Raw genomic sequence first — 25022 nt, forward strand, 5'->3', positions numbered from 1 at the left:
TAAGATCATTAATCATTTACCAATGAATTAACCTCCTGCTTCCTTAATCCAGGATGGAGCATTGTTCCTTCTGTTTGCATCTAAGCTTATCCTGAATGTATATTGCCCATTTCAGCATCAAGTAAAATCCCGATTTTTCAATATTTTAAAATCATGCCTATGCTTCCAAAACAGAGTGTGGCAGAAATAGATTGCATTGTACACAAACTTCAGGTTTTGCAGATTTTGGTAGACTTCTGAACTGACTTAATAACCTTCTTGAGAGCTCATTAAACTGAAGAAAGATCCTATGTTCATATTTCATGCAAAGCAGTAATTTGCAATTACAGTAAATCTAATGTAAACATAGGAAATCAGTCATTTAACAGAAAGTTATGTAGAAAAGTAAAAACAAACAGTCATATTTCAGAAATACGGATTTAAGAGCACTTGTCATTGCCCAGACCGACTTTAGATATTTATTTGGTGTGTGAACTGCTGGTAAGTTTTCAAGTCCTGTAAAACTGAAGATGATGATCCAACCTCCATGATAACAGAATTTAACCCTACTCAGGAATTTTATGGAGTGGCTGAATCAAGCTCCAAAACTGTATCATTCTCTATTAAACTTCACAATTTTCAGAGCAGTTTCTGTCAAATGCACTGTTTTCATTATTTTTATAGCATATTCCCATGAGAAAAGATAATAACCTTTGGCAGTCCTTTCCCTCACATTGTGGTCAGGAACAGTGTTGTGAGATTAGAGTGATTACATACATTTAAAAATACTTTAATATCTTTGGATGAGAAAGTACAGAAATGCAGAATGTAGTTATACCACATAAAAGTAATACTTGTGATTTCTCAGGCTGAATTTTAGCTTCTGTTCCATTTTGTTTTAGGTATTTTTAACTTTCTAGAACTAAAGTTACTTTTATACTTCAATATTTTATTCTTAATTCCAACTCTGATTTCTTTTTTTTGAAAACTAGAATTTAGATCTCCTGTATCATTTGAAACTGATTAGAACTGTCAAGCAGTGCTCTGTTACCTAGAGTGGAGTTACTTCCTCAGACCATGTTTTTACTATATCTGAGCACATCTGCCATTCTTTAGTTCATTGTTTAGCTCTCAAGCAAAAAACTTTTTGCAGGATGTGATCTTAATGTCACCTTTCTTTACATTAAAGCTGTTTTTGAGAAGCATGAATTGCAGCACCAGAGAGAAGCAGCCCTAGTGTACACTTGGTCCCCAGCCAAATGCCAGCTTTTTCTTATATTCCAGACAGAGAAATCTTCTAGAGTCTAAATATAATGAAATTAGTCAGGGAGTGTAGGGCACACAGCCCTGCGTGCACAGAGCCCAAGTCATTGCAGCCACATGCAAACTACAGGTTTTTTGCCCAGTCAATTGCCAATTGCTGTTTTGCTTCCTTGTTTTAATCTGCTAGTACATAGCCTTCACTGCTGTGGTTCTGGCTCAGGATCCTGCCAGGGAGTCAGTACATTTCAGAAGTCACTTCTGCTTGAGAAGCAGTGCATCCAGGCACAAAAAATCTAATTATTGATTGTCTGTCTGCTTTTTCCCTCCTTTACTTCCTCATTGATGTTTGTAATATGCATACTTGGGAATTTTGAAAAAGATGGCTGATGAAGGGATTTTATGTTATTACTGCATTTCTGAATTTGGCTGACTCTTACAACTTGCGGGCAGGAAGGGGTGGGTTTGCTATCGTAGCACCGCAAATGTAATACTCTCCTTCACTTTCATTTTTACCCTCCGATCTTCCCATCACGAAATTTTCCACTGTCTGCCCTGTCAGGAATTGACGTGCAGTTTTGCACTGTCTAGATCAGGAGGTGGCAAATGTAACATCATACTTTTCACCCTGGACTGCTGCTTTAAGATCCCTTAAATTGTCAGGGACTAAAAATGAGTCCAGACAATAGATTTGTTACACAGGGGTCTGTCCTGTGACCTGTCCTGTTGAACATCTTTATCAGTGACTTGGAGGAGACGATGAAGTGCCCCCTCATCAGCTCTGCAGATATCATCAAACTGAGGGAACCAGTGGAACATCATACTTTTCACCCTAAACTGCTGCTTTTAAGATACCTTAAATTGGCAGGAACTAAAAATGAGTCCAGACAGCAGATGTGGGATCCTACTTGTACTTGCATATTTTAGAGTGGCTAGACCTGAGTCCAATTTAGCTTTTAACGCGGTTGTTTCCCCAACTCTGTAAAGAACGTTTCAAAATAATGAAGAAGCCAGTGATGAAGATGCTATGCTTAATGGCAAATATGTTAAAATCCTTTGAAATGGTACGGATTGTCCTTAAAGATATAGCAAGCAAGCAAAACATTAAACCAAAGAACCAGTATCGCTAACTTGCAAAATGTGAGGGGATATTCAAAACAAACAAATTTTCTTTGGGAAATGAAAATCGAGTTCAAACCAGTGTAAAAGATGATGAATAACAGTAGTCAATATGAGGAGATATTTGGGAGCATCTTTTAATAGTAGTCATTAGTGTTACTAATTATACATTTCTGTGTTAGAAACTAGTATGGCAAGGAAGCTTGCAATAAAAACAGTCGATCTACTGCAGTTCCAGAGCACAAAAGCAGGGAAGAATTGGTGAGAAGCTCTATTGCTTTCTTGCATAAATCTTCATTTCAGAACATACAGTGTCTGAGAGCTGGCTGTCATGGGCCAGCTTTTTTATAATTAAAGGTGGGATACCATAAAGAAAGAACATGTTTTAAGAATTATTCTTGCATTTTTTCACCTTCTGAATTAAATCCAGCAAATTTGATAAAGCCCTGCATTTTGATAACAACTATTAGTTTCATTTTGCATGTATCCATTGGTCATTTAAATTAGTAGAATAAAATAGAGGATAAGAAAATGGAAATTTCTAGTCTGTGTTATTTTACAGTTCTCTGAGCGTGACATGCATACACATTTGTGTAAGACAGTGTCACTGTTTCTATCTCCATCCAGTAATACAGGGCATTTCCACTGTACTCCACCCAGAAGAGCATTAAGGACTATGACTCTAAAACATACACAGGTAAGATTATCAAGCAGTGAAAAATAAGAACAACAGAAGAGGTGAGTCACCTGTAACTGTTAAAAAGCTCTTATACAGCTCTCGGATTCTGTACAACCCATGTATCACAGGTTTCTCTTCTGTGTCTGGTACATTTGGTATCTAGTAGAGGAATTTGGAAACTAATTTTTTTCCCCCAAGAAATGTTTTTGGGCAAGAAGTGCAAAGTTGCTAGCAAACTGAGAGTTGTAGGCACTATCCCAGGGTGGTCTTGCACCCAGTCTATGACACCAGCCCACACCATGCCATAATTCATGTATTTATTTACCTCAGAGGTGTAAAAGTACAGAGAGGCTTTACTGTGGCTCACTGCCCCATTGTACTGGGCATAGGATGCTGAACAAACAATGGGACAAAACTTGTCCTAAAATAACTTTTTTAGTTTGTAAAACAGTAAAGGGTTTCCAGGAAAATGGTGTGTCTTCTACAGTCAGGTGACAATAAGCTGGAAAATGTTAATGAAATGTCATAGCAAGGACAGAAAACAGAACTTACAGCCAGAAAAGGAACAGAAAGTGAATGGATGTTCTTGCTGGGCCAAATGGACTATGCTATTTGTACCACAATGTAGTCAAGTGTGAAAGATGTAATAAGCATTTTACTGAAGAGTCATTTCCTTGATTGAAATGGTCTTTTATGATCTGACTCCCCTCTGACTGATTGCCTTACTCTTTTGGGTCCCATCTCAGGTTATTAGGCAGCTTTTTTGCTGTGAGTTTTGCCCTTCGTACTGACTTGTACTTGTTTTCCAAGAATAGCTTAGTTACAGCTGATCGTGCTAGGGGGCAGGGAGGTGGACCAGGGGCCACGTGGGGGTCCTTTCCAATCCTGCTTTAGTGGTTGTGTGTTACTGGTACTTTAAGGACCAAATTTTTTTTAAGCCAGTGGAGTTAGTCGAACAGGGTACAACAGGAAGCAGAGCACATGTTTCCTTAGGAAGAGGAAAGAAATGCATGAAGAACCAAGCCATTAGTTTGTAAGTGCACATACAATACCTGTCCTTGTCACGGGATGAGCATGTGAAGTCTTAACAAATCTTTTAAGGTGACTGGAGCAATGATGCAACGTTGTATTTCTGATATGTGATATTGTATGGGGCATTTCTGAAAGAACATCATAGAGAAATCTCAGAGTTACATTAGATAGGCAAAGGGAATTAGAAGAAAATCCTTTGTAATTTAGGAGAGTTTGGACAACTGAGAATCGTCTCTGGGGTTACATGAAGTTAGCCAAATCAGGTCTTGTTATCATCAGCTTTGCCTCAGTGTTACAGTTCTCTTAACACTTAAGGTTGCCTGATCTCAGAGAAACAGCCTTACAAGCATAAGTTATTTTTTAAAAAAATGTTAAGACTACAACTTCTTGTGTTGATGCATAATATTACAGTCAGTCAAAGAATGTGGCTTCATTTTGAGTGGAATAGCAGAAAATCTGTTGTTGAGGCTACAGGCCATCACATTTCCAGAAGCAAAACAAAATTTGACTGAAAATTGTAGCATGTTCAGAATGCTATTGAATAGGTCAAATGTTCTGCTCTGAAAGGTCACCTCTTTCATCAAAGTTAATACAAGAAAAGAAACTAGTCCTTGCATTTTGATATGGCAGAGGCTGAAGTGGCTGTGCAAAAGAAAGGAATCCATGTGGAATTGGCTTTCTGAGGGAGAATATTTGTGGAAGGAGTGCACATTGAGTTTGTTTAGTTAATCTCTGGATCCACCTAAGAAATAAATGGCCCTCTTTCATTCTGATGATACAGAGGGAGTTTTATCATTGATTTCAGTGAGTTAAAGAGCTTGAAAAACTGGAGTGATTAAGCTATCCCCTGACCAACTGAAGATTAAGAATGTTTCTCCTCTTATGGTTGTTCCAAATCTGGACTCCCATATCCAGTCCTGGCATAGCCTTTCCATGAGCCGTTTCTCCCTTTTATAACTTCCGCCAGCCTGTCCACCTCCATCCATCGTCTTGCAGCGTCTGTCATCCGACCGCATGGAATGCAGTCAGTCTTGCAGCCACCCGAGGGGTAGAGATTTCAACAGTCTCCAAGCATGGGGAAATAGGGAGGATAAGTAGCAAAAGCTTAGAAACCATTGGACATAATTGAATTCACTTAAATCTCCACTAATGTGTTCTGTTTTACAGTACTAGATGTTAAAATTCCCTGTGTTCTATAGGAGAGGTCAGATTTAATAGAAAGGGAAGGGTACTAATAGAATTTTTAAACCCCAATAAAGCAGCAAGTGTCAAGAGTGTGAGCTTGTTCCTTGAACTCTGAAATTTCCTTTCATTACAGATCTTTGGATTTGACTGTGGAGATACACAGAGTTGTATTCAAACTTGGGCAATTTTATCTGTGGATTTGGGGAGAGCTATCATTGTTCAGAAGCAAAGTAGACATCCAAGGCATGGCATTGGATCACCCCGCTCATGTGTCATTTCTACCTTCTGATTAGATGTCTGGAATATTTAAAGCACAGGGATGTCAAGGGTTAATTCCAGTGGGAGGAAGGGCATCATGTAAAAAATTCTGACCGCGAATATTCATGAACAGTGAATGCAAAGAAGCATGGACATGATACAGTCAAACAGAGGTATGCTCAGGCTACAGAAAACTCAGGTCTGTTTTTCAAGAGATTCATCTCAAGCTGCTCTGGGTGGGAAATACACATGTACACATAACTCAGTTCACCTCCAACAGTCTTTTACACAGGCACTTAATGTTCATTTTAAATAGAGAACTGAAATACAGAAAGAAAAACTGCCTTGCCCAAGCTTGTTGGGTAAAACAGTGACAGATGAAAAGAGACCACATACTTCCTTGTTTCTCTTCTTGTAGCCTTGTGTCTTCCAGTAGATCCATGATAAGCACTTTTTTCTAGTTATCATTGTAATGATTTTTGCCCTGTGTTAGTCAACACTTCTCAGACTTGTCTTTAATTTGAAAACAGATGCAAACATTTAGTTCCCCTAAGATAGTGTTAATCAATCGGTCACGTATACTATACATGAACACATAGTTCAGGTCAAAATCCTTGAGCCTCTACTGGCACAGCACGGCATTTCTAAGTCGACAGTTGCCCGGCAGCACGTTGTACTGCATGCCACCGTTGGCTGCTGCATTACCTGTGTCTTTCAGACCTCAGGTAGAAGCCTGATTTTGTAATGTTGCATTGTATAAAATTGAAAATCAGCTCAGTAATCCCATCTTCAACATCTAGCTGTCCTCCTGACATTCACACATACAACATTATGGGAATATCTTACACTTTCAGTGAAATACAGAGATTCTTTCTAGTTTTTCTAGTATGTTGGAAATGCACAAAGTGTCAAACCTCATAGGCAGCAACAGCTAAAATAAGCTGGACTGGAGAGGAAGGAATTCTCAAAATGCTCTGTTGACAAAGTTCCTTTAAAATTTGATCAAAAATAAGGAAATAGGGAAATAAGGAAATCTTGCCAAGTACTTACTCTTAGACATAGAATACCTGTGCTTAATTATGAGCACCTGTTTAAATGCTTTACGATCTAGATCCTAAAGTCATATGGTTTGTAAAACTTAAAGATTTCTGTAGGCGTTGGTTACAGAAGTCATAAACTGACACCCTTTCTTCAACAGCTGATTTAGTCTGTAAGAGAATGGTCTAATTTAGTCTGTAAGAGTTCTTTCAGGAAATGATTTATTTTAACGTTGCCTAAAAGGTTGCAAAAACTTTTCAATATGATATACTTTCCTTATCACCAAGCTCATTTAGAAACCATGATTACGGCATACCATGCAGGAAGGAGGATGTGCTAACATCAGGAGCTAGTCACAACTTTGCCTCCTTTCATAGCGTATTATGTAATACCATAGCAGCCCATCAGCTACACCCTGTCATTCCGAAAGAAAATACTGGCCATTTAGGGATTCCCCTTTAGTGCTTGTACACATGTAGTCTCACTCTGATGTTTTGCATAAATAATCCTGGACTATAAAATGCTTTTGCCTCACAGGAGGAATACAGAGCAGGAGAGATTAAAGGAACAGAACTTTGACAGAAGAGACCATCTCCTAGCAGCTTTAGAAAAAATTTTCACAAAAGCACGGTAAGACAGCACTATGTTTAACTGTTCAACTGGCCAGTCATTAATTGCAGCTTGCAAGTGAAATAAGCTTATGGCAGACTATCTTTTTCTTTACTAGGAGCAAAGTTTTGGAATCAATCCCCTGCTTTACTTCCAAACTGTCCTGCTACCTGGAAAATTTTATCCTCCTTGCTGTTGTCTTTAAAGGTTTGTGCATGAAATAAGTAATATTGTAAATGTTCTTTGAATTATTCTGTTATGAAGAACATAGAAAACAAGCAAGTTCTTACTCTGATTGCCTGTGAATGGGAAAAAGAAATGAGTAAAGAATGCATTTCATCAGATTGCGCTGAGCTATCTCTGTGAGTCTCCCTTCTCTCTCTTTCTTTCTTTCTTTCTGTCTACCTTTCTGCCTTTCTTTGTCCTTTCTTTCTCTTTCCTGTTTTCCCCTTCTCTCTGTCTGCTCTCCTTTCCTCTTTACTTCCATATACCTTATAGTAATATGCCTATATATTCTTTTAATAATCTAGATTTGTTCCTAGTTTGTAACTGCAGGGAAATGCTTATTACATACTTTTTTTTTTAAAAACTAGGATTAAAGAACAAGTTCTAACACTTTGCAATTTCTGCACAGACAGTTGCATTCATTTCTTTTCCTGTCTGATTTTACATCAGACAGCATGTTGGGAGCCCAGTACATGACTGGGGCTTTTACTGAAAGAATAATGTAAATAATAAAATAATACCTAGTTTACATCAGGGGTATGTGCCAAAGTATAATTTCTCTCTTTCCTTTGTCCTCAGTTTTTGGCAACGTCAGTTTTTGATTTGTGTTATGAAAGAGATATAAACTCTGAGACTAATTCTACTTTGCCTAGCCTCTTACTAATTTGCTATTTTTCTCCTAACACATTCTCCCTTGAGCAAAAAATTTGTTTTAGGATCAGAAATTAGCAGAGAATCTATGTTCAGATGAATAGCATTCAACTTTTTACAGTCTTATATAAATGTATATGTTACATTCTTATATATATATATGCTATGTATATTTTTACCAATAGAGAACACATGGAAGATTCTTGCATCCACATTTGGAACAGCATTTAGAATCTCAAAATTCTGTTTGGGTCTGACAAGCCTGAATGTCTTGCAAAGAGATTTGGTTTAATTTATAAAGCAATATTTTTTTCTGATGGGAATCTTCACTATGTGAATAAGACAGTAAGATTTTACATCCCTTTTCCGTGCAAAAATATAGTGATGTAAATTAACAGTGCATCTAATAACACCTAACAAACTTTTGAAGAACAGAGAACTTAAAAAAAACAAATTTCAAAGGGTATTTTTGGTAGAATTGAAGCATGATATTTGTTGTTTTATGCAGCTGTGGGACATTTGAAATGCTCTTGCCAGTAGTTTAGAATAAGCCATGGCTACAGCATTAGGCTGACAAAGAAAACAATTAGCTTTAGTATCGTTACTCCAAGATTCAAGTAATTTTCATTTTTAATCACAGGAAGTTAATAAGATCAAGTCAGTCAGTGTGGTGAGTTTCTGAGTCCTGTTAAAGGGAGTTACCTTCTTAGTAAAAAAAAAAACTGACCTTGTTTTTTTTTTCTTCCTCAGGAGTGTTCTCACATCACACAAAACAAGATTTCAGCACTGTGAAGTAAAATCATAAATAAAGTACACAAAATGTTGTGCCCGTGGCAGTTTGTATTCAAACCTCATGCTGCCAAGAGCCAGTCCTCTGAAGAGAAGGATATCAATAATAATGTGGAGAAAAATATGAAGGTCCATGGGTAAGATCTCTGTTCTTTAATGGTTTCATATTTTCTCCTTCACTTGAAAAGGAAAGATATTAAGTGCCATGAGGTTCTGGAGAAATTAGTAGTGTGTTTCCAAAGCAATAACTTTAACAGAAAAACAGTTGTCTCCGGGGATCACTGGGAGGTAGTGACCTGGGTAAGATATATTTAAGCTTTTGGGTCAGAGTTATACGATCACCGAGGAAATAAATCATCATGCTTTATCTTCCATAGTTCTCAATTTAATTGATGTGCTATAATGGTTTCATGTATGGTATGACTTAGGAGTTGTTTGCTATAAAAATTAGCAGAGCGATTATTAATGCTAAAACTGGTAAAGTATTTCTGTGATACAGTTTATATAAGACACTGGATAAAGTAAATAGCACATGCACCTTAATTTTCTCAGAGGCTGTTATTTACTTCAGCTCTCTATTGTATATAATTTATTTCTCTCCTCATTCCCTACCCTTTACTTTTATTACTCAGAATAGTTCATATACAAATGTGAAAAGATGTGAAACTGACTGGTGGAAATGGATGATCACATACTCTTTTCTAGCTAAAAACATGATTGCCATCCCCAAGCTAAGGGTTTTGTTTCGACTTCATGGTTTGGGAGCCTCTTGGTGTTTTTGAACATCTTCTGAAACCTGGTATCCACAGTAAGAAGTAAAAGAGTTCAGAAATTCAGACTTAATGCAGAAAACAGAGGAAATTAATATAAAATAATGTTATTTGCTTAATTAACTGGAGACTGGACCTAGCTGAAATTTCCACACATTTGTTTCCCAGATGCTTTCACCCTCTTTGTTTAAGCTCTGCATAGCTTGTGACCAGGTCATGGCTGTACAGATATGCCTTGTTTAGCTTATAGCAATTACACTCAACCTTTAGTGTTCCAGGGTTGCCCTGTTGTATTCCTTCCCACATAGTGATCTGGAAAGGGTGGTTGCAGTTTTACTGTCGACTTCTAGTCTGCTCTACCTGTCACCCTGCTGAGAGTGGTTATACTGAGTCAGAATACCTTTCAGAGACAATGTTGGGCATCTCCCTGCTGATGTTGAAGGTAAAGCTAACAAATAAAACCTAGGCATGTTATGTTATATTGAATTGCCTTTCTCTCTTTTAAAGCTTAGCAAAAGATGATGCCAAATTCTATGATCTGCGCAAGAAGAAGATAGAGATGCCGCCTATCATAACTTCAGCAGAGGTCAGTGATGGGAGAAAAGTCTGTTTCTAACTTCATTGTTTGATACTAATAGTTCACAGAGGTTGTGCTCGCTGCTCAAAACTTCCAGAAGTTCTAAAAGCAAGAGTAACTGTGGTTACAACAAGAGGTTAGGAGACTTTTCCTGAGACTAAGACTATTATGTTAAGAGGCCCCATTGAAATTAAAGAGGTGATTCGCAGTGGCAAATATTGTTTGCTTAATACAAAAATACTTATTTTTTGCCCATTTTGTATCAAACTGTGGATCAGGTCAGTAGTTCTGTACTCAGATGAATAAATACTCATGTTGGAGAAAATGAGGTTTACACCTACTTCTTAATTTTTAATTTAATTCATAGAGTTTAATGGCCAAATAAAACTAAAAATGAAGTTTTAAAATATTTAACAAATCTGAAGGCAGTGTGTATTCTTTCTTTTCTCTGTCCAGAACCCCCCCCAAAATGGTATCAAAGCTTCAAACCAAGTATCAAGATGTCCAAGACATGTAAAAATAAGAAACTTGGAAAATGGAACCAGCTTTCTTGACACTTTACACCTGACAGCAAAGGAAGTAAGATATAAAAACCTGAACTGTGATTTTTCATAACTGTGGGAAGACAGAGAGTGCAACATTGTTTTTCCACGTTTTCTTGGTTTTTTTCAGGTTATCAATTGCCGGACCAAAGCTTGCCAAGGGGCACTCATGACTCCCAAAGGCCTGGTGAGAGGCACTAGAGATGGGCCAGTTCCGCCAGCAGAGCTTTTACCTCAGGCAATAGACTTTGTCAAGCAGTACTACAGTTCATTTAAAGAGTAAGCAACCTTAGCTTCATTTTTGATGCAGAAGTCCTCTACCTGCCTACCTGTCTGTGAGCCTAGAAAGCTTGCTTCCTTCACAACTATCAGCAACCATCCTATTACATAGCATGCTGTCACAAAATGGATAAGGACTATTAGAAAAGGTGGTTAGAACTATTACTGTACTTCATATGCTATGTCTGCTAATCCCCGGTTTGGGGAATACAAGAACAGATTCTGTACAATGTGTTCCTCTGCCCCATCCTTCCTGAATGTGATACATTCTAATAAGCAGCTTGGTCATTACTCCCTTTCTTGCAGAATGTTGCCTTCTGTTTTCTTAACATTGGATGTTAATGGGATTAGCACTCACTTAGGTCAATCTTAGACATGTGGCTAATGTGGATAATACTTTCGGTTTGTGCTGTTCCAGTTATCTTTTCTCTGTGTTCCTCTGTTCTTTGTTTTTGATCAAGGGCAGTACACACCCAAACAACAATACCTGGAGTTTATAACTTGCCTGAAGTTATTGACTTTCAAGGCTTTGGCCAAAGTTTGAAAGGCCAGTCTCTTGCTTCTCAGCCTTGTTCTATGCTATCATCAGCCTAAGCTTACTGGGTATGCCGAGAGGGATTCCTTAGCTTCAGAAAAAATGTTTGTGTTTTCACAAAAGTGGAGATGGAGCAAAGAGATCTTGTTGCAGAGAAAGCTGGAACATCTGGTTCTGCCTCAAATTCTATCAGCTCAGGGTCAGTAGGGTTTTATAAAGAATAACGATTTGACCTACATAACAAACTGACTCAACTGCAGCTGAGTGGACTTGAGCATTTAGCAAGCCTTACAGGATTCTGCAAGGTCCCACGGTTACCTTCCCTGGTGGTTTCGATGAATTTACAAATTTTTTCTTTTAAAAGTAGGCCATGTCCAGTTTTATGAAATATGATTAAAATTTACTAATAGTTTTATAGGCGCTTTCCTTTTTCTTTTTATGCTTCATGTGAATATGTTGTGATATCAGAAAAGTTCTTTGCAGCTGTGAAGAGTTAATGAACTTTCACATCACCAAGCAGCTCATAGTTATCTAAAGTCATACTTAAAGACAAGAGCTTTTAGGATTTCATTGCATCATTAGCTCTTAAGTTACTTTTCTGAATTTATTCTCTTTCCTGTTAGGGACATTGATTTTTCAGTTTGATTCTACCCTTGTGTTAGGTAGGACCAGATGAATGAAGTGCAGGACTTTGTTGTCAGGAGGAGTCCGTTGGTTTGAATGGCATTGCATTGGGGAGTAAAATGCATAATATGGATAAATGCCTGCAGAACCCAGCTCTTTCTGAGTTACTAATACAGAAAATGTACTTTTGCCATTGATAATTTAAGTTCTCATTGCTAGCAGCATAGGTATGTAAGACTATGGGACAAGAGTTGCATGCACTGTCATGGGCTGGGTGTGAACTGATGGATTTAATTCCCTTCTCATTTTCATCATTTTAATGAAGAATATGTTGTCGGTGTCTTCATGTGTTCTGACATATGAAAGAGGATTTGGGTCCAAGAGTTTGCAGGTCAAGTTTTCAAGTGACCAGATTTTCAAAACAATTAAGTGTCTGCTCATTCCGTTATAACGTATTACCAGACTTTCAAAGGGACTCTACCACATAATGGCTACTTCTTTAGACACTTTTAACTATTCTACAAAGCTTTCTTCCTGCTGAAATCCCTGTCTTACACACTGGCCAGGCTCACTTGCCAGAGCATTATATTTGCACATCTCCCTGTTTCTGCTCAGGGTGACCTCACTACTTGGCTATTTGATCACATTGATTTACGCTATCTTACATGCTTGCCCTTGATCTTTCATCTTGTTGAAAATATGAAAACTCTCAGACAGTGCAGGCTATTCTCATTCTGTCTGTTAGCCGACAAAACAATTTTTGTCTGTGCTGTGATAAATATTTCCTCATGTTTTGTCTTCATTCTGTGTTATCAAAGTAAAGAATTTTAGAGGTTGGCTTCTTTGCCAAAGGAGTTGCTCAGCACCTCCTTTCTGGTGTGGAAACCTTACTGACTTTGCTCAGAAGAGCTGTGCCCCTGTAAAAATAATAGAGTTTTTAGAGACACTCACTATAATCCTCTCTTCAACTCTCCACTTCCTGCTTTTGGCCTGAAGCTAAGCTGCTCTCTACTTTTCATTGCCAGTTTTGACAGCTTTTGACAAATGAATCTAGAATATCCAAATTTAAGCTGAAAATTGACACAGAAAAACTTGTGATCAATGCATATGTACATTAGGTAGTGAAAGGATGGTGCCACTGCATAAATTTCTAGTGTGTTTGATTCTTCATTAGGCTAGTGAGCTCTGTTATTTGCACTCAAAGGACAATTCCTAAATTCTGAAGCCAGAAAAAGCTCTCCTCATCTGACCTCAGTCAGAGTCTTATCAACTTAACTCATGCACTTTACCTAGAATACCCACTGCTTTTTGATAAAAATTTTGTAACCTGGATTGTCACAATAGATAACAGCTATGCTTTGGGGACTAAAGAGTGGTGCAGTGGAGGGCAGATGAGGAGGAGGTGATGATGACTTCTCACATCTGGAACACAGTGCTGACCTCAGGAGGTAATGGATATTTTCACAAAGGATAGAGTATTTTAGGTCAAGCTGTTTCGCATCCAGAAAGTGTAGATTTATAACAGGGGCAGGTTTCTCAGTGTATATCTAAACTTGCCAGATCTATCCAGCTACCTAGATACCAACACTGTACCTGGAAATTTGCTCTATAACTGGAAGTCTTCTCCTGAAAAAGGGTGCCTTGCTGTCAAAAACTTTATGGCTTAAGCAGCCCATGCTGCTCTTCACCTGGAACATAAAAGAAGTGTGTCTGCAAATTAAATCAATTCTAAGTAATGAAATTCTGATTGTTTCTTTTCATGGATGTTTCCTGTTCAACAGTTTAAAAATAGAAGAACACCTGGCCCGACTGGAAACAGTGACCAAAGAGATAGAAACAACAGGAACCTATCATCTGACAAAGGATGAACTGATCTTTGCTACCAAACAGGCCTGGAGGAATGCTCCAAGATGCATTGGGAGAATCCAGTGGTCCAATCTACAGGTAACCTATGAGTCTAGAAATTATAGGCCAAATTATCATCTGCTGTAAGTCTGAAGAATGTCCTTGACTTCTGTTAGATTATGCCAAATTGCATCGACTCCCTCTCGTACCTACAAAATAAACATTTTTTTCCTTGTTCTCTATTCTGTAGTTGAATTACAACATTTAGGAGCGTATTGTAGGAATCAACTAAGCCATGGAATTAGGTGCATTTCTTGTGCCTTGTTGGATTGTAGCATGTGAAAATAGTACATATGGGAACAATTAAAATTAATCTTTCATAGTGGAGCTAAAATTAGACAGAAAAATCCTGATTTTTCATTTCGGTGTTTTTCTTAATCTTGATTTAAAAAACCCTATTTTAGAAAAATGATCTTACATTGGTGTTCCAAAATCAATTTTCTTCTTTACTGTTCTTTTGGAAACGTGTAGGTATTCGATGCACGTGATTGTAAAACAGCCAGGGAAATGTTTGAGCATATCTGTCGTCATATTCAGTATGCCACAAACAATGGAAATATCAGGTAGGCCTCTCTTATTTCATTTGAATTTTAAACAGCAAAAATCAGATCCAGATCTGCATTCAGAACTCTGCAAAAGATCTGAAATGATATATCTGAATACTTAGACTGCTTGTTTCTGCACTTAATTCTCCTGGCACTTACATGTTCCTCTTATATCTAGCATCAACCATTTCAAAAGTTTGTAAATTTTATGGCTGATGTTGTAAAAACTTTCATAATCCCCGGGGAGAAGAGATGATATGGAGATTCTGGGAACTGGGTGGAGAGGGTGAATGATTTTATTTCTGCTCATTTTTCTTTTTTTAGAAATATAAAATAACTGCGGTGAGTAACAACTTATGTCTTAATAATTACAATGTGTTTGATGTGCTATTGTTTAGTGGGATTTAATTGTCTCTCTGGGCAGATCAGCCATCACTGTCTTCCCCCAGAGGACTGATGGGAAACATGATTTCCGTGTTTGGAACAGCCAGCTCATTCGATATGCTGGGTATCAAATGCCAGATGGGTCTATCATGGGAGACCCTGCCAGTGTGGAGCTCACACAGGTACAGTTCCAAATACAGAATCATAACTGCTTTCCATCTTGTCTAACCCATCTGTCTTTTATTTAGTTATTTTTCTTGTATGTGTATGCAGAGTGGACGGGAAGTGTGGGGATAAGGAATGAATGGGATGGTTTTTGTCCCACAGTTTCTAGGTGCAGGCTGAAGCAATAATGTCTTACAGTCCTGATATGAAATGCTCCCCTGCATGTCAGAGCAAGGGAAGGTTTCCTTGTGGCTCCTTCCAAGGCAATGATTGGTGCTGTAAAATATGTCTAATCCTCCCCTTACACTGGGGACACAATCAGTACTTGGATTTGTCCTGGCATTCTTTGAATGAAGAAAGACAGTCTCTACCACTGAGGAGTTACCTCAACAACTTTTAAAGAGTTAACATTCTTTTGTCTTCAAATCCAGGGAGGAAAAAAACCTAAAAAAACAAAACCTACTTTGTTTACTTACAGTTGTGCATTGAGCTTGGGTGGAAGCCGAAATATGGCCGCTTTGATGTAGTTCCACTCATTCTCCAAGCAAACGGCCAAGACCCAGAAATATTTGAGTACCCGCCAGAAATTATCCTTGAAGTGCCAATGGAGCATCCAAAGTAAGCACAGAAGATTTAGATAATTGCATTTTTGCCTCTGCCTCACCTGGGCTATTAGACTAATATAAGGCCATGTTTATTAGCCTGTGCCTGTGAGTTCTTTGTTAGGATGAAATTATGGTTAATTGTCCTGAAACATAAAATGCCTGTTTGAGCAACAAAATGAGATTTAAGTTATGGAAACCAACAGCATTTTTGTTAGAAATCTCTTTTTTCTAATTTCCATTTCAATCGTATTCAGAATCAAAACAACTCAGTGTCTTATGGCAGTGTAATCCACTTGTCAAATGTGAATCTTGTAATCATTATGGCTTTGATTCATTAGAAGATTTAAGCATGTGTATTTCAAAGCAAAATCATCAACATTCAGCTTCAACTGTAAGTGGTCAAGGTCAGCTCAGCGGTGATGCAGCACCATGCTGATTTGCCCTGGCTACCAATCTGTTTGTTAGGTGTTTCATGTGTTTACTGCCTTGCCTTGTTACCAGCTACCTCTTTGTATACTTTCAGTTTGTACAATAGTGTTTGCTAGTGGCTGCATTCATAACAAAATATTTGCTGCCTTTCTCTCTTTGTGTCTTTCTTCATGTTTGCTTTGGGAGTGGCCTGCAGATTACAGAAATCTGTAATGCTGTTGCGCAATTTCTTTAACTGACAATTCCTAATTTCCGCATTGCATATGAAAACTTTATTATGAGCTTTTGCAGACCAGGCTCCATGGGTCATTCCTCCTACAGGTAGTATTCTTTCTCTTCCTGAACTTTTGTGGTTATTGCCTACAGGAGGAAGAGATATATAAACTAATAAATCAAAATGCTTCTTTAACAGGTATGAATGGTTTAAGGAGTTGGATCTGAAGTGGTATGCACTGCCTGCTGTTGCCAACATGCTTCTTGAGGTGGGAGGCCTGGAATTTACAGCATGTCCTTTCAATGGCTGGTACATGGGGACGGAGATAGGAGTGCGAGACTTCTGTGATGTACAGCGGTACAATATCCTGAAGGTAATCTTCTGAAGTAGGAGTGTGTAGGTCCAAGAAGGAAATGGACTTAGTTGGTGGAGCATTTCTGAAAGAGAAGCACTATCAGTCTTTGCTGGGATGGGTGTTGCATTTACTTCACACTAACACTTCAATGCTAATCTGACACCATATTCTGACTATTGTGGGACATCTTGAATGGCTGCCAAGATTATGACTGCAGATTGTATGACTGTTTTCAGAGTGATCTGACAGTATCTGTTCCAAATACCAGGCCAGAATGGTGAAAGCGCAACTGTAAAAGAAATACATAATGCTGTCCTAAAGGGAATCCTTCCCCAGTTTTACCCTGAGTCCTGCTGATTCAGGACTTTTGGGCTCTGTCAGTGTATATCTCACAGGTGTATTGATGTCAGATCCAGTCTCCTGCTGACATTGCAATGGAGTCCTTGTTCATAGCTGCAGGTCTTGGGCACCTCGCCAGTCCAAATTAATAATGATTACTTATTACCAGCCACTGCTGCTTTGAAACCATTTAGCCCAGGAGCAATCCCCTCCCTTTCACCAGACTGGGATAGCCTCGAGAACCAGAATTCCATGATTCAGGCTTACCTCTGACACCAACTGTTTCTGCTGCCATCACTTCCCCAGCATAGGACTGACCTGTTCCCATTCCTTGATACTTTTTCTTGTGTTATTATTTCAATAAAGTAGAGGGATCATCAGGTTAAAGTCCTGCATATTAAGTTTGCTTTTTCCCCTCTTTCTCCTTTTTTCATGTGTAGGAGGTAGGAAGAAGAATGGGACTGGAAACAAACAAACTTTCATCATTATGGAAAGACCGAGCTGTTGTAGAGATTAATGTGGCTGTGCTTCATAGCTTCCAAGTATGTCAATGAGTTTGGTATCTGGAGAGACACTGAACATTGTGGGCCCTGTTTTCCTTTCACTTACAGCAGTTTTATACCAATATAGTGCCAGTGGACCAACACTCAATTCACAGGAGGCTATCAATGTAACTCCAGTGGAGTTATTCCTAATTTACACTTGGAAAAGTGGAGGGATCCCTATCTTATATTGTTGCCTGATAAAAATCTCACATGGGGGCAAAAGGTGGAGAAAAAGAGAGACAAGGAAGTTAAGGGCAAGATTATTCATTCTTTTAACACATCTGTCTATGTGTCAAAATCATTGTAAAGCCATTGGATTAACAGCTTTCATTTTACAATGGCTATGTATTTAAGCTATCCTAACAGTATGAGAGACAGGTAAAAATGAATCAGAGGCATTTTAGTATGCTCTACTAATGCTGGAGAGGTAGAACGCTGACAAAAGATGCTGATGCTAAAGAAAAGAAGGATTTGAAATGAACAACAGAAACCAAGTCAAAGGTCCATATAGAACAGTATCTACATAATAGCTGCTGATAATAAAGATTTCACAGAACTTTATAGAATCCTCCAAATATCAACCAAAGCAAAGATTACTTTAATTATGTCAGGGAGAAAAGCAGAAGGGGCATTTCAATTTATTCCTTTCTTTTTGCAATTCTTCTAGAAACAAAACGTTACTATCATGGATCACCACTCTGCTGCCGAGTCCTTCATGAAATACATGCAGAATGAGTACCGCGTGCGAGGAGGCTGCCCAGCTGATTGGGTGTGGCTTGTGCCTCCTATGTCAGGGAGCATCACTCCAGTGTTCCACCAGGAGATGCTGAACTATGTCCTCACTCCCTTCTTTTATTACCAGGTACATGTCATCAAAAAGTGATTTTAGCAGGCAACTTCAGCAGTGCAGATGATAACATGGGACCTCAGAAAGTCTGAATGAAAAGCCCTTGTTACTCGCATCACTGTCAGTCATGGTGCATGCAAAAGAAAATTCACGGATAGTTTCATAAATAGTAGGCAATCTCTGTTATACTGTGGGAGATTATATTAGTTCTGTTGAATTCCCAAGCTGTAATTAAAATGTAATTTAGTGCTGCACAGAGGCTGATCCTGTATTTACACAGTCAGTAGAGAACAGGATTCACATCAGGCAACAGATCATATATACAGATTGTACTGAATCTGGCACTCTCAAAGACACACAAATTGTGTATTTATTATTTTACATTTCATACCTGAAACTTTTTTTTTTTTTTTTTTTTTTTTTTTTTTTTTTTTTTTTTTTTTTTTTTTTTTTTAAGGTGGATGCTTGGAAAACACATCTCTGGCATGATGAGACCCGGAGGCCAAAGAAAAAAGAAATAAAGCTTAGCATCTTGGCAAAGTAAGTGTTCAAATAAAAGACTCAGTACTTTCATCCAACTGTTCTGTTCTTGTGATGCTCCTGTTCCACATTTTTTGAGTAATTTTTGCAATAGGACTACTTGAATTGTTTGAATCACAGACTCACATGTCCACAGGTAATTTTCATAGCGGAGGTTCTTACTCACAACTCCCTCCAGTGTATTTCTTCTAAAGAAATACATTCTAAGGAAAAAGCCATGGTCAAGATCAGCCTTTCCTAGCTTCTTTGTGAATTGATCTGAATTACTGGTAGCTATATTCAAAATGATGCATGTTTGTTTTTTTTTCTTCAGGGCTGTACTCTTTGCATCTTCACTCATGCGAAAAACAATGGCAGTCAGATCCAAGGTCACTGTGATCTATGCGACAGAGACTGGGAAATCTGAAACACTAGCCAGAAGTCTGTGCAGCTTGTTCAACTGTGCCTTCGACACTAAGGTAAGAAAGTATAAATTGTCCATGCTAAATGGAGAGCAAAGGTTGGCTAGTTTTATCATCTTCTGCAAGTTCCTTCATTCTGTAAGCCTTCACTTGAAGTTTTGAATGTCCAGCAAAAATAGCTTGCTAGAAGTTGAATTTTTTTGCTGATCTAGCACAGTGTGTCATAGATTTGGTAAACAGTGATCTAACAGTCACACAGATATCTAATGCTAGTTCTCAGTTATGTCCACTAGCAATTTCTCATGAGCTTGCTATCTTCCAGATTATGTGCATGGATGAGTACAAAATCTGTGACCTGGAAAAAGAAACACTCCTTTTAGTGGTTACCAGCACTTTTGGAAATGGAGATTCTCCAAATAATGGAAAGGTAATATTGAACTCAGAAGCATGTCTGAAACTTAACTCAAAGATCACTGAGACCAAAGACCACCCTTTTGTTTGTCCCCTGTGTTTGAATAGGATGTGAATCAGGGTCTTGCTTCTGTTTTAAATCAACCAAAGGGTATTTTTCTAACCTTAAATATTTTATGAATTTTTATTCAGGCATTGAAGAACTCCTTGTTGACCCTGAAATTGCTGAGAAAAAAAATTAGGTAAAAATACTTTATTTGTTTGCATGTGATGAGTTCTTTTGCCTTTTATTTAGCGTAGCGTTGTGGTCTGTTAACAATGCCTTTCCCCAAACTTGTTTATGTCTCATTCTACAGATATGCCGTGTTTGGTTTGGGGTCCACCATGTATCCAGAGTTCTGTGCCTTTGCTCATACCATTGACCAAAAACTGGCCCAGCTAGGGGCTTCTCAGCTCACTCCAGTGGGTGAAGGAGATGAACTCAATGGGCAGGAAGAAGCTTTTCGCAGCTGGGCAGTCAATGCATTCAAGGTGACTGTAAATAGTTAGCTCATATATTCATTCATTCATTTCAGTCTTAACTAGCATCCCATAAAAATGGAAAAAAATGGTTTTAAATACCTCATGAAACTGGACATACTCATTTTATTTCAGTCCATTTCAGAGAAAAAAGCCATTGGCAAAATTAACATGTGGATTTAGATTTGAATTTTGAATGCCCCTCTCCTCTACTGCTTCCCTAAATTGCAGAGTGAACTGGGCCTCTTTTCTATTCCCTTCGCATAAAGGTCCATGGAACCTCTTGGGGATAGTAAGAGCAAGGACAACAGCATCAGACATCAGAATTTTTTTAAGTAGTTCAGTTGTCTAGATAAACGGAGATAGAACTGGAACCTTACTGAACCCCTCTAACATCACTGATCCCAACTGAATCAGTAAATAGTAGCAATCATTGAAATTGAAGTCTCCCTATTAGTATTAAATGAGACCATAATTAGCTCTAACTCATCCTGGTGTCATTACTATTTTTACTGAAATAAGCATAGCATTAAGAAATATTAGCAAAGTGACAAAAGACAATGATGGGAATATTTTTTTTTACCATTAATAGCCTTAATTTTTTCTTCTTTTTAGACTGCCTGTGACATTTTCAACATCCGTGGGAAAAACAATATTCAATTGCCTGGGATATATACTTCAGACGAAAGCTGGGATCCTAAGAATTACAGGATAGTACATGACTCTCAAACCATGGACTTGACTAAAGGTATTACCACCCACCTCTCACTTCCTCTGTCTATTTACTTTAGATAGGTCCAAATTGTAAAGGTTGTCCAAGAGCGATATGGGCCCTGCTACAGTGCTATATGGTAGAATTCATATAATAATGAAATACAGTGGTATGAGAAAAAAGACATAGATTTACATGGAGTAACTCATTATCTCTTCCAATGCAGTAACATCAAAGCACCAGAACTGGCAGATATTTTGGCAGTTTCAGAAGAAAAGCAAAGACTGGAATGAACTACATTTAGTCAGGGAAAGTGTGCAAATCATTACAGCATCTTTATTTTCTGTCTAGGACACATAACTGTTGTATGTTCTAGGGCAAACATAGTTCAATTGTTTTCTGCATGTACATGAAGACATTTTAAACAAACACAATCACAAAATTGACGAGTCATGTCCTCATTTCTCAATAGCACTTGCAGACATTCATGCAAAGGATGTAATTCCCATGAAGCTGAAATTCCGGCAGAATCTGCAAAGTTTAAAATCCAGGTATTGTACCTCGTTCTTTTGAATATTACAATACATATACATTTTACTATAATCTTAAAATAACTGAAGTGCCCAGATATAAACATCTTCTCTCTGTAGTTATTGAGAAATATATTTGAATTTGGTACCATCATTAGAAGTAAATCACTATCACAAGAACACAAGAATACATAGAATCCTATCTCCTATTTAGGTGCCTTACTTCACAGTGAAGTCTCTGGGACTGTGGGGACCTAAATTCCTTTGTGAATATGGCCCTTTGATATCTACCAAATGTGGAAGTCACGTGTATGGTCCCTCTCTCTTGCTTGGTTTACTACATGCGAAGCAAATGTTTGCTTCATTTAGAAAACAAAATTGCCCATTAGCAGACAAAAAGAAAGGAAGAGAGACAGTGCAAGAAGCTGCTGTATTGCTTGCAGTCATACTGCAAAGCCAGCTGAGACAAGACAGTACACAAGCACAAAAGGATACAGTTACAACATTTGCCTTAGAAACAGCATTTATGAATGGGTCTCCAACATCTTCCAATAAGTCTCTTCCATCCCTGTTCTAAATACTATATAAAGGATATATTTATATACTTTTTATATATATATATATACACTATATACACTATATATATACTTCTATATATAATTCTATGTAAATATAATGAGACTTCCTTGTAGGAAGTCCTGTGAGCTTGTTTATGATGTGAGCTATTTGGTCTTCAGCAGAGCTGCGCTTCCTTTCACTGGCTGATTATAGGCAGATTTATTCTATACTGGACTGATCAAGCAGCACTTCAGTATCTTATTTGCTTTGATACAAATACTTCACGTATCTAGACTATTATTCAATTAAGTCTCCATGAATTACTAAGCTGGTCTGATAATTTGATAATGAACACAAACCCTTGCCAGCTGTCATTTCAGATTTATTCCTTTTCTGTACAGTTTAAGAGAAATCCTGTTGGCGTAACCAAGACCTGTCTTGTTTCTTTTTTTTTTTTTTTTTTTTTTTTTAAATCTAGTCGTGTTACCATCCTGGTTAAGCTTTCCTGTGAGACTAGTCAGGAAGTGCACTATCTGCCTGGAGAACATATTGGGATTTTCCCAGGCAATCAGCCTGAATTAGTCCGTGGCCTCATTGCGCGTGTCAAGGATGCCCCACCAGCTGATCAGAGTATCAGACTTGAAACGTGCACTAATGGTGAGTTGGTTCTCTTCAGACAAAATAGCAGACAGAAAATTGACAGATTTTTCAAAAATTCTTCCAAATTCTTCTAGACAGAAGTTGATTCTGTTATCCTCCCTTTCGGTTTTAATAGGATTTTTATTGATGCTTTTAGTAGCTCTTCTAATTCTACATTCTGATTTTGCAAACTTTGGCAGTCTGTGGTAACTTCATCAGTGCTGGTGGAGTTGTCCTGGATTGACACTGTTCGTAATGCAATTGCTAGCTTTGCTATTGACTGCAATCAAATTAATTAGTAGAGTTTGCTTATTGAAATCAATCAGAGTCCTAAAATAGATTTCCAGGTTATGACCATCTCCCCCATCTTAGTAGCAGCAATCTGCTAAATCATAGGCTTTTGTCATACAGAAAGGATGATTTCCATCATTCTTTATGTTTAAAAGTGTTATTTTGTTATCATGCAATTCTCTGCATCAGATCCTCCACTTAAAAAAAATTTGAACTCTCACATTAATCTCTTTAACAAACAAATTTTTCTTTCAGGTTTAAGCAGACTGCACAGTCTGATCACCGAGGTTTTAGATTAATTTTCTTAGCAGATACTCTTTTCAGTAGGGCCCTGTGGTCTAGACCTGCATGCGTATACTCTGAAGTCATATTTTAAAGGACTGAGTCTTGTGAAGCCTTTAAAAGACTGAGTCTAGTGAAGCCCTACAGCTGTCAAATGCCTTGGGAATTGCTAAGTGTTATTTCCCTCATTTTCAGGTGGCTACTGGACAAGTGACAAAAAAATTCCAGCCTGTACACTCGCTCAAGCTTTGACATACTTGCTTGATATCACTACTCCACCCTCTCAACAACTGCTAAAAAAACTCTCCCAGCTGGTAACAGAGGAAGGAGACAAAGAAAGACTGGAAGTCTTATGTCATGTAAGTGTTAGGGCTAGGTTTATGCTAAAAAGACATCTATGTACTGGAAAAATCAGAGGCCATCTGATGCCCTTTTACTGTGTAGCAGGAGCTCTAGAAATTTTGGTAATGATGGTGCTTGATTCTTGTCCCTCCATTGCATGTTCTGTGCACTTTAAAACCAACTTCAGTGAGAGAGAGGATAGTGGTGTAGTTCAATTCAGGCGTGGGAATCAAGAGATTTCTTCTGATCTGATATTTCCTGTGTGGTTCTGGGTGGGTCAGTTTGCCTGCCTGTTTCTGTTGTCTGCCTCATGGTGGTTTCTAATGATAAACCACTAACAGACCTTACTGTTTGCAGGTGGAGAGGTTGAAGGGAAGCTGGTAGATATATGTGGCAGACAATTTGGTACTGCAAGAGTAGGAGGGATGTAGGTTTAAGTAACCAAAGACTCATGGGTGTGGTATGCGCTTCCTTCTCCTGCTGGGTCCAGTAAGTGCTCAGTACCTGGGTCCAAATGATTTTGTGGATATCCCTTAGCAGGGTGCTGAGAAACAGATTCTTCTTTAGTTTTGACATCCTCCCTGTAGCAATTACTTACTGAGAAAAAAATTATAGAGGCTGTTTATACACTTCTGTTTCCAAAAATTAAACAATTTCTTAGGAAACCCCGGTATTTGGCTAGGCAATGTTTTGAGAATTCTGTGTTGATCTGCAGGTTACTGCATGTTTAATTAAATGTAAAGCAGGAATCTTATTTTATAAGTGACATTTCAAACATTGCTGCTCTCCTGAACTCAACATGTCCTGGTAACTTTGTAATGGTGGCCTTTGGCTTTTAGAACACAGAAGAATACAGTAAATGGAAGTTTTACAACAGCCCTAACATCCTGGAGGTCCTGGAGGAGTTTCGTTCTGCAGAGATCTCAACGTCTTTCTTACTGACTCAGCTGCCACTTCTGAAACCCAGGTACTACTCTGTCAGTTCCTCCTGTGACATGACACCCAGAGAGATTCATCTGACAGTTGCAGTGGTCAACTACAAGACAAGAGGTAATGCATTGTTGCTTTCATGTATCTCTTAATTAAATGGCGTTTAGGCTGCATTGTGGTTCAGTAAAAACTTCGTCGGCCATATGCCATAAAGGATATCTGTAACAAGAAGCTTGTATTATGATATTATTCTACATGCAGAATAGTGTACAGCAGTGCAGCTGTTCATACTGTATCAGGATTTTTTTAAATCCTGCAGCTTCATCAGTGTATCTTTGTTTTAGAAATCATTAGTACGTATCCACTTATTTAAACGCCTCAAT

At 38.1% G+C, this 25022-nt stretch overlaps 1 protein-coding gene across 30 annotated transcripts in view; it reads left to right on the top strand.

Moving 5' to 3' along the window:
* The window catches only part of NOS2 (nitric oxide synthase 2), a 91775-nt gene that overhangs the window by 62228 nt on the left and 4525 nt on the right, over nucleotides 1–25022 (top strand). For 24 of the 30 annotated variants that reach the window (XM_064523026.1, XM_064523031.1, XM_064523040.1 and 21 more), the window contains 25 exons: nucleotides 2986–3055; nucleotides 5388–5685; nucleotides 7088–7180; nucleotides 7278–7366; nucleotides 8786–8961; nucleotides 10102–10180; nucleotides 10628–10750; nucleotides 10844–10992; nucleotides 13933–14095; nucleotides 14528–14619; nucleotides 15026–15167; nucleotides 15629–15768; nucleotides 16597–16771; nucleotides 17533–17634; nucleotides 18305–18499; nucleotides 18942–19024; nucleotides 19338–19482; nucleotides 19748–19852; nucleotides 20029–20078; nucleotides 20193–20367; nucleotides 20971–21103; nucleotides 21540–21618; nucleotides 22634–22812; nucleotides 23563–23726; nucleotides 24549–24759. In XM_064523026.1, coding sequence (XP_064379096.1) covers nucleotides 8855–8961; nucleotides 10102–10180; nucleotides 10628–10750; nucleotides 10844–10992; nucleotides 13933–14095; nucleotides 14528–14619; nucleotides 15026–15167; nucleotides 15629–15768; nucleotides 16597–16771; nucleotides 17533–17634; nucleotides 18305–18499; nucleotides 18942–19024; nucleotides 19338–19482; nucleotides 19748–19852; nucleotides 20029–20078; nucleotides 20193–20367; nucleotides 20971–21103; nucleotides 21540–21618; nucleotides 22634–22812; nucleotides 23563–23726; nucleotides 24549–24759 — 2791 coding nt within the window. In that variant the 5' untranslated portion in view covers nucleotides 2986–3055; nucleotides 5388–5685; nucleotides 7088–7180; nucleotides 7278–7366; nucleotides 8786–8854. Of the gene's footprint in view, nucleotides 1–7; nucleotides 2620–2985; nucleotides 3056–5387; nucleotides 5686–7087; nucleotides 7181–7277; nucleotides 7367–8785; nucleotides 8962–10101; nucleotides 10181–10627; nucleotides 10751–10843; nucleotides 10993–13932; nucleotides 14096–14527; nucleotides 14620–15025; nucleotides 15168–15628; nucleotides 15769–16596; nucleotides 16772–17532; nucleotides 17635–18304; nucleotides 18500–18941; nucleotides 19025–19337; nucleotides 19483–19747; nucleotides 19853–20028; nucleotides 20079–20192; nucleotides 20368–20970; nucleotides 21104–21539; nucleotides 21619–22633; nucleotides 22813–23562; nucleotides 23727–24548; nucleotides 24760–25022 lie in introns of those variants that run through there. The other 6 variants (XM_026106646.2, XM_064523027.1, XM_064523014.1 and 3 more) reach the window with 4 other exon arrangements.

Source organism: Dromaius novaehollandiae, chromosome 19, assembly GCF_036370855.1.
Source record: "Dromaius novaehollandiae isolate bDroNov1 chromosome 19, bDroNov1.hap1, whole genome shotgun sequence".
Taxonomy (NCBI): Eukaryota; Metazoa; Chordata; class Aves; order Casuariiformes; family Dromaiidae; genus Dromaius; species Dromaius novaehollandiae.